The sequence below is a fragment of the Hibiscus syriacus genome, unplaced genomic scaffold (assembly GCF_006381635.1).
Source record: "Hibiscus syriacus cultivar Baekdansim isolate YM2019G1 unplaced genomic scaffold, ASM638163v2 tig00111655_pilon, whole genome shotgun sequence".
In the NCBI taxonomy this organism is placed as follows: domain Eukaryota; kingdom Viridiplantae; phylum Streptophyta; class Magnoliopsida; order Malvales; family Malvaceae; genus Hibiscus; species Hibiscus syriacus.
In genome coordinates this window covers 199,368-209,256 of record NW_024063148.1, presented here as the reverse complement: position 1 = coordinate 209,256, position 9,889 = coordinate 199,368, and the positions used below count along the sequence as shown (strand labels likewise).

The 9,889-nt window shown below is 34.9% G+C and overlaps 1 protein-coding gene across 1 annotated transcript; it reads right to left on the bottom strand.

Annotated features, from left to right (window-relative positions):
• Nucleotides 1-5,407: 5,407 nt before the first annotated feature.
• On the bottom strand, nt 5,408-9,130 carry LOC120166980 (peptidyl-prolyl cis-trans isomerase FKBP43-like). Its single transcript, XM_039176128.1, has 13 exons — nt 9,031-9,130; nt 8,382-8,442; nt 8,227-8,294; nt 7,880-8,114; nt 7,653-7,798; nt 7,168-7,492; nt 6,825-6,959; nt 6,495-6,698; nt 6,130-6,355; nt 5,938-6,025; nt 5,812-5,853; nt 5,668-5,720; nt 5,408-5,591 (listed from the first exon to the last, which is right to left on the bottom strand). The coding sequence occupies exons 1-13, from the start codon at nt 9,128-9,130 to the stop codon at nt 5,460-5,462; spliced, it is 1,815 nt and encodes a 604-aa protein (XP_039032059.1). The 3' UTR covers nt 5,408-5,459.
• Between the last annotated feature and the right edge of the window lie 759 nt (nt 9,131-9,889).

Genomic DNA, 9,889 nt, shown 5'->3' with positions numbered 1-9,889 from the left:
GGTCACTGAGGTTATTTTCTCTAAAAAATTGTTATCGTGCAATTACAATCAATTGAAAATAAATTAGAATTGCATGAAAACTAAATGAACCACAAATATTTTTCATACAAATACTAAAGTCATTAACTATAATTCACAAATAATATCACTATTTAAGGCTCAATCCCACATAGTATTGGGAACAAGTGTTGGTAATGCTCAATCCCACATAGTATTGGAAACACTATTGGGAATGGTATTTAAGGCTTGGCTTTTCCACTTCCTTGTTGAGTGATAGAGAACAAGGGGGACTCTCGCGCGCCGCCGCCGTCCGTCTCGGGTCGTGTCGTGTCGTGGTCGTGGTCGTGGTCGTGGTAATACGTGTCTTCGACACGTCCGTGTGAATAGTATCTTTTTAGAGAAAATTCTTAAGAAACAAATGCAATACCACTAGTCGTTGCGATTTTGGACTATCGCAACGAATTTGGAATAAATCACAACGCGAACTTCGACTATCACAACGAACTTGGACTATCGCAACGCGAACTTGGACTATCACAGCGAATTTGGAATAAACCGCAATGCGAACTTGGACTATCGCAACGAACTTGGACTATCGCAACGCGAACTTGGACTATCGCAACGAATTTGGAAAATCGCATTGCGATAGTCGAAGTTCGCGTTGCGATAGTCGATGTTCGCGTTGCGAATCTGGAAACTGATTTGCGATACCGGATATCGCATTGCGATTTAGTTGGTCATTTTGGCAAATCCAAAAAAAGTTGGTTAAAATCGTATATTATAAGACATTTTTTGTCACTGAGATTATTTTCTCATTAGATCTAAACACATTGAGATTAAACACTAAGCCACTAGAGATTTTAATCTCATCTTTTAACTAATTTTCGTTAAAGTGACTAATGGAATTGTCACCTTTATTTTCAATCTCATTACCTAGAAAGCCGGCATACGAAAGTAGTAGAAGGCATACTCGGACAACATCGACGTCATTCATCCGAGTAAAACCATCTTTCTTATTAAACAATTTCTTCATGTCGTCGACGTGTAAGTTCGGCTTCTCTATTGACTCATCAGGAAAAACCCTGGATAACCATGATGGGCGGGTGATATGACGAGTGTACCGGCCTACATCATCGTGTCCGAATCGTAGACCAGTGATTAAGCAGAACTCCTTCCGCCCAAAACAAGTATACGCCGGTGGAAAATGAAACCATATCTCTTCCTCACCACGTTGTATACTGTCGGGTAGATCGCTAGTCATGGTCTGAAGCCACAAATGGGTCAAACTAGCATCTCCACTCGGATGCTGTACTCTCAGCCATGGCCCGAAGCAGGTTTCTTCAAACAATTTTCTTTGTGCAGGTGAAAGCTTCGAAGCAATTGTAGTGGCTAGGCTAACTTTATTCCTTAATGTCAATGAAGCCGAAAAAAATTTCTACAAAAAAACAATAAACATACCAAGTTAGATATACCAAAAATTACACTGTCAAGATATACCAAAAACAAAACAATAAACATAAATAGTAGTTTATTCTTGAAACTAAAATTTGCAACACTGTTTCTGTCTTTTGGTTGAAATGAAAATCGCAACGAGATAATGAGAATCGCAACGCGGAAATGACTATCGCAACGAGAGAATCGCAACGCGAAATGACTATCGCGACCAGACAATCACAACGCGAAATGAAAATCGCAACCGCGAAATTAAAATCGCAACGCGAAATGAAAATCGCAACGCGAAATGAAAATCGCAATGCGATTTTCGTTTCGCGTTGCGATTTTTATTTCGCGTTGCGATAGTCATTTCCGCGTTGCGATTCTCATTCTCGAAACTATTCTTCTTCTGCATTACTTCAACCAAAAGACAAAGCAAAGACAAATACTAACTTCACAGGCTAAACAGTTTAGCAGTATTGGCAGCAATCGAATGAATTTAATAAGAAATTTAAGTGAAATGGTTAATCTATTATTGAAATTACCAGTAGACTTATCATCAATCTCAATATGAAAAACCTAAAATAATGCAAAAATTTCAAAATAAAAATAAAAAAAACTAACCCTCGGAGGTTAATTTTCCATTTCTGAATGATTGTGAGGGATTTTTGACTGTGAATGGTTGTGAGGGATTTCGCCGGCGATGGGGACGGAAATCTTCGGAGATGGGGACGGATTTCGCCGTAGAGAGTGAGAGATGGAGATGGGACTGAGTGTTGTGTTTTTGGGTTTGAGGTTATGAGTTGCGATTACTGTGGACGGTTCATTTTCCGATTTATTAAGAAAAAATACGTGTTTGGAATTTGAAAAAAAAAATACGCGTTAATACGAATGGCGCTAAGTAAATCGCGTTGCGAAAGTCAGTATCGTGTTGCGAAAGTAAGTATCTCGTTGCGATTTTTTATTATCGCATTGCGATAGTCAGTATCGCATTGCGATTTTCCCAATTCGCATTGCGATTTACTTATTCGCATTGCGAATTTCCCAATTCGCGTTGCGATTTACTTATTCGCATTGCGAATTGGGAAAATCGCAACGATACTGTAGACCATCGCAACGCGATTTTCAACTATCGCATTGTGAAAATGCAACGCGAATTTGCGATAATGGAGATCGCGTTGCGAATTAGCGATCGCATTGCGATTTTGTTGGTCATTTTGGCAAATCCGAAAAAAGTTGGTTAAAATCGTATATTATATGGGATTTTTGGTCACTGAGGTTATTTTCTCTAAAAAAATTGTTATCGTGCAATTACAATCAATTGAAAATAAATTAGAATTGCATGAAAACTAAATGAACCACAAATATTTTTCATACAAATACTAAAGTCATTAACTATAATTCACAAATAATATCACTATTTAAGGCTCAATCCCACATAGTATTGGGAACAAGTGTTGGTAATGCTCAATCCCACATAGTATTGGAAACACTATTGGGAATGGTATTTAAGGCTTGGCTTTTCCACTTCCTTGTTGAGTGATAGAGAACAAGGGGGACTCTCGCGCGCCGCCGCCGTCCGTCTCGGGTCGTGTCGTGTCGTGGTCGTGGTCGTGGTAATACGTGTCTTCGACACGTCCGCGTGAATAATATCTTTTTAGAGAAAATTCTTAAGAAACAAATGCAATACCACTAGTCGTTGCGATTTTGGACTATCGCAACGAATTTGGAATAAATCACAACGCGAACTTCGACTATCACAACGAACTTGGACTATCGCAACGCGAACTTGGACTATCACAGCGAATTTGGAATAAACCGCAATGCGAACTTGGACTATCGCAACGAACTTGGACTATCGCAACGCGAACTTGGACTATCGCAACGAATTTGGAAAATCGCATTGCGATAGTCGAAGTTCGCATTGCGATAGTCGATGTTCGCGTTGCGAATCTGGAAACTGATTTGCGATACCGGATATCGCATTGCGATTTAGTTGGTCATTTTGGCAAATCCAAAAAAAGTTGGTTAAAATCGTATATTATAAGACATTTTTTGTCACTGAGATTATTTTCTCATTAGATCTAAACACATTGAGATTAAACACTAAGCCACTAGAGATTTTAATCTCATCTTTTAACTAATTTTCGTTAAAGTGACTAATGGAATTGTCACCTTTATTTTCAATCTCATTAGAACTAAATTACTATCCATCAAAATAAATAAATAAATCGATTTGGATGGATAGTAATATTATCTCTGATATGATTGAAAACAACGATAATGAAAATAATTATTGTATTATTGTGATTGAACATTGCAAGGAGATTTTATGCAAGGGTAAATTACATATTTTGTACTTAAATTATTATTTATGTTCTATTTTGGTACATAAATTTTATTTTTTAAGAAATCATACCTAGTGTTTAGTTTAGATTTCAATTTGGTACACCGTCGATAAAAATTTAACAGTGATATTAACATGTCATCATAAGGTAATGCCAATCATCGTTGAAAAAATTAAATGTCACATCAACAATTCTATTAATTTTTTAATGACAAAGTACCAAATTGAAACATAAACTAAACATTAGGTATAGTTTTGAGGAAAAAATTATATACCAAAATGAAACAAAAGTAATAATTTAAGTAAAACTACCCTAAAATCAATGTTACATGTATTTTAATTCAATTGTAATAAGAAAGATGGGATGAAGATAACCAAAAGGACATTAAACGAAAATATATAACAAAAATAAAAATAAAGTCACATATAAATTAAATAACAAAATAATAAATAATATTAATGTTAAATTATAGTTAAAATATTAAAGATATATTTATATTAAAAGTGAATCATTGAAAATATTTAAATTATATTTATATTGATTAATAAAATGTATTGATATCATTATGTTAAACAATATTAATAAAAATATTATTTATATTAATTAAATAATTTCAATAATATAATTTATATTAAAAAAATGCATCAATATTTCATATTTAACATTAAATCATAACAATAATATAAATTAATAAAATATTCTAAAATAAATGAGTAGGTAAAAATGAAAATTACCCACTTATAAGATAATTGAAATTTTAATAGAAAAATAAAAATATTAAAATTAATAAAATATAGATAAATAATTTTTATATGTATGTATTTTGCTTACATAATATTCAATGAATGAAAACATTGAAGATATTTAAATCAAAATAAACAACCGAGGTCAAATGATTCATTTACTCGTTTTCCACTAAAGGACAAGTGACCTGTTTGTTAAATCTTGTAATGCGTTTAGAAACTCATTAACCAATTACCTTTAGATATGATTCTTTGTAAATTACACAATTTTAACATGTTTGATTAACCTACTGAATTGAGTGTACACTTGTCAGCACTATAAATTAGACGAGACATATTATGAACTGCTCAATACTTACTCGATTACTCGAGTTCAACTCAAGTTCTTAATGATCCAAAACGAATTACTTGAAACTTGACTCGAAAAACTCACAAGCAACTCAAAGAAATAATATATTAAAAAATTTATTTTTAAAAAATTAAATTATTAATAATATTAACATTCATGTGTTAAGATTTTTTTTAAAAATATAATATAAGATTTTTCACGTATTTAAGGTTTAATTCGAGTTTGAATTTGAGCTTCAATCGAGTTAAGTTTAAGAACTTTTTTATTTCAAACTTTAATTCATAATCTCAAGTTCGAGTCGAGCTTGAAAATTCCATACTCGCGAGTTTTCGAGTTGAATCGAGCTCCATTTTAAAATTTTCAACTTAAGTCAAGTTTAGCAATACTAAAACTAGCTGGGCTGATTTACAACCCTAGTCAATTATGAGAAGGATACAGGTTAAAATATTTACACAAAATCAAACATAATTACTTTCAAACATTCTTTTTATTTATTTTGAATTCTTTAAACCATTTCCAAGTAATTCAAAATAAAATTCAAGCCCAAAACCAAAGAGTTAAACTCTCAGATGCATCTCCAAAAGGTCATTTACTCGGCAACTGTATGTATGCCTCAACAAAACTGGCGTATGAAGCCAACCCATTACCTGACTTTAACCAACTCAACTTCAAAAACCAGCCACGAGTTTGGTGGAATATTCTCACTTGTCCCTTCCTCTAAACTGCAACACAAACCAAACAAAACTCAAGAGCATACAAAAATACAGAAACCAGCTTGGAGTACTATTTTCACATACCTCACCCATGGTGGAACTGTGAGTCTACGTTTGCCACCAACTTGCATGCCTACCAATCATCATTATTTGAATCATTACATATATAATTCAAACGCCAATAACTTAGTGATAAGCAACTTCAAAAGAAAAAAAGTTCATACCATCAAGGCCAACCTTCCATAGCTCTTGAACTTGTCCCTCACCTGTAAATATAGAAACAAAGTTATAACAAAAACTTGAACACACAGCAATGTATTTACAGAGCATGATTAAACAAAAGATGTTACCTAGTCGGAACTTTAAGCGACCTTTGTCAGCACTTGAATCGATTAATTCCCCACTGTCCTTCAACTTTACGGTGTAATGAACACGGACCTGATAGCAAGAAAAGTTAGTGAAAAATTCATTTAATTTTAAGCACGGAAGGGGAAAGTACTTATTCCTTTAGTCCAATGAAACCCGGATAAACTACTACATGCCTTTTTACCAAGAGAAGCTATTTTCCCATTTGGTTTTCCCATTTCTAACTCTTCAATGATCATTCCATTCGACAGCTGAATTTCCTGGTCACTGGTATTCTTGTCTTTCAAGTCCACAACAGATTGCTCCTTTTCAGGGGCTGATAACACAGGTGGTTCCATCTTCGTAACAGCATCCTCTCTCTTATCCTTGCACCTTTTCTTCTTTTTCCTCTTCTTAGAGTGACTTCAAGAAAAGAAAAAAAGTGAACATCACACATTTAAGACTGAAATTGAGGAAAAAGAGATATATCATAAATCAGAAAACTAAAATTTCCTGCCGTATGGCTATTCAAAGTCATGTAAATCAAATGAAAAACACCTACTTATCATTAACTTGATTTTGGGTTTCCTTATCCTCCATAAGTACATCCTCAATCACGTGATTCAAATTTGAACCACTTTTCGGGACCTCATCCCCTTTGGTATCACTGTCTTCAAAATGTTTCTTTCTTTTCCGATTTAGCTTATTAGCTCCATCGGCAGTACCCACTTGACTGGGTGTCAACAGATTATCAGATTGACATTTCCTGCAGTATATCAGATAGCAGTTTTACTAACAAGAAAATTGCAACAAATGACACAACTAAGTCAACAAACATGGAAGCACAGATTTCATGGAACATATAATTCTCTCAAGAGAGAACATCACGCACTCGTTACTGGCCAGTTTCTGATTTTGTTCATTTTGCTCCAAATTCACTTTTTCAACCACACAATGATCAGCTTCCGGTAATCTTTCCTCCTCTACAAGCTCTTCAAGCCTATCTACATTCCTCATCCCTGATTTACTGCAAGCAAGAAGGAACAACAAAAGTACAACACAATCAAATGCAAGTCAAAAACAATGATTGAAGAAGCAAACAATCATATGTTAAACAGACGATAATTGGCACCCACAGATCCTCTTCTCAATATGGTTATCTTAGCTATTGCATTGAAGTTCATTATTGTTTTATATGCTTAATTGATTTTATCAAAGAAATACAGCAATCGTACCATTCAAGCTGAACACCATTAATTCCTTCTGACATGGTAGCATTATCGTCAGTCTCATTGTTGTTATGGTTACCAGTTTCTTTCCTAGTTTCTCCCCCTATATTGTCTTTTCCACTCTTTGATGCGCATTTTCCTGAAAACAGTGAGGAAATAGGCAATGTATCTTCAGTTTCACTGTCCAATAATTCCCTAGGAGCAACACCATTGGTGAAATCCTTTTGCTGAGAACTTTCATTATCAGAATCACTTTTCTGGTACTTCTTCCTAAGCCTCCTACGCTTCCCTTTGCGACACTTAAACTTTAAGCCGTGCATTTCTTCCTTTGCTGAAGTCAGACACAAAAAAGGGGCATTTAAATTAGAAAACAATTTCAGATGTAATCAAACCAGAACCAATGATGATTATTGTTCCCTTATAACCAAAAAAACCTAAACTTAATGCACAAATGGACAAAACTTCCATGTAAGAGATGAGGTGAGACATACATCCTGACCCAGCAGAAAATTCTTCAGAAGGTGAAAAGGCTTTTGGTTCATCATCATCATCAATAAAACTACCACCGTACTCACTTTCTTCACTACTCTTGGTCCTTTCTGTTTCAGTCTCTGCAATATCTTCTCCATAGGATTCTCTAAGCAACATAGTTAAGGTAAACAACAGGAACGAACCCAATATATGAAGTAAATTTGAGTACTTAAAAACAAAAGGATACGATTCATCATTGTGATGATGATCAAGGCGAGTAGAGCCCATATAGTAACCAGTAAGATGTACAGTTCGAGGACCAATAACAGAGAAAACAACTTCATCAGATTCCTCAAATTCCAAATTGAGTTGACAGCACTCTGCCTTATCAGGGAACAAACTACAAAGAAATACCGGCCTACTATTTCCCACATTACATTGAACTATGCTTTTCTGTTCTCCATTACCATTCCTAATGTCGCCTGACAAAACATATTTATGTGCTTCTTTGAAAAGATTTTGATTTCGGATAATTGAAAAACAAGCATTAACACAACAAAGAAGGGAGAATAGAAAAGATTAAAAAATAAGTACCTGTGATAGATGAAGCCTTCCATTGAGAGGTGCATGAGTGAAGGGCTTCCCAGGTTTCACTTCGGTTCCTGGAAAATGTTAATCGTAACTTCACTTTTACAAGAAATGAAATGAAATCATAAAGAAAAAGAAAGCAAACGGTACAAGAAACTAACCCCAGAAAGCCATGGAAGAGTGAAGAGGTTACAGAAATGGGTTTTAGGGTTTGGGTAAACCCTTATTTATACTGCAAGTTGGAGGGAAACCGGAGCGTCACAGCCGCTCTGCAAATATGAAAGAGGCGGCAAAATCCCTAGAGGTTTATACGTGGGCTTTATGGCGTTGACAGATTATCCTCAACGATATTTTATTTAATCTATATGTATAGTAAAACAATTAATTAATTATGTGTAATAAAAATTTTGATACAAAATAATACTCTAATATCTAAAAGATTATTTTAACATTAAATTTAAAATAATTTTTAGAATTATATTAAAAATAATATTTAAGATATATAATTAACAAAATAATTCTAGCAACCAATTAGTCTAGTGGAACGAGCCACTAGATCTCTCAAGCAAGGTCATGGACTCGAATCTTAACGTTTACGAATAGAGCAAATAAGATTGGAAGGGTCATCTTTGACTTAGCAATACCTAATTCGATGTGTAAAAAAAATTATTCTCATTAATGAAATATTTTTCCACGATCTACTTCTTAACATGGTATTATCGCCAAATCGATCCTTATTGGTTTTTTCTCATTGGACCTTACTCTCTTACGACCCATTTTTCATTTTTTTTCTCTCGAGTAGTTTTTCACGTTCTTTCTCTCTATGGTTTTCATGGCAGAGACAATCGACTACAATCACCGGCTTTACCTTCATCCCTCCGATACACTGGGCATGCTTCTGGTCTCGCATCAACTCGTCAGTCTCGAAAATTATAATGTGTTGTGTAGATCGATGCGGATTGCTCTCCTTACCAAGAACAAGCTTGGCTTCATCAATGGTGACTGCGTGAAAGCAGCTTTTGATCCTTTGTTGCATTCGCAGTGGGAATGGTGCAACTCCATTGTTCTTTCCTGGATTTTGAATATTGTTAGTAATGAATTGTCTGCCGACGTTGTTTTTGCTTCCAATGCTGCTTCTTCTTGGCGTGATTTAAAGGAGCGCTTCGATAAGGTTGATGGATCTAGGTTTTTTTCTCCATCGTGAAATTGATACTCTTACTCAAGGGGATTCTATTGTTTCTGCTTATTTCACTCGATTAAAGATCTTATGGGATGAGCATGGTGCTCTTGTTCCAGTCTCGAGCTGCGATTGTGATGGAAATCAGAATGTTGTGCAACATCTTGCTCAACAACGTTTATTTCAGTTTCTCATGAGGCTTAATGATTCTTATGCTCATCTCCGAAGTAAGATTCTCCTTATTCAGCCTCTTCCTTAGGTCAATCAAGCTTACTACATGATCGCCCAAGAAGAATCTTAGAGGATCCATCTCTCTGGTGTGCCTGTTTATGAATCTACTACCATGCTTTCTCATGTTTCAAGAGCCTTGGATAAGAGGCATTTTAATGGGGTTTGTGATTTTTGCAAGATTAAGGGCCAGCGCCGTGACAATTGCTATCGATTGATCGACTTTCTCCTGAATTCAAGTTTGCTCGCAAGGAAGGTATTCAT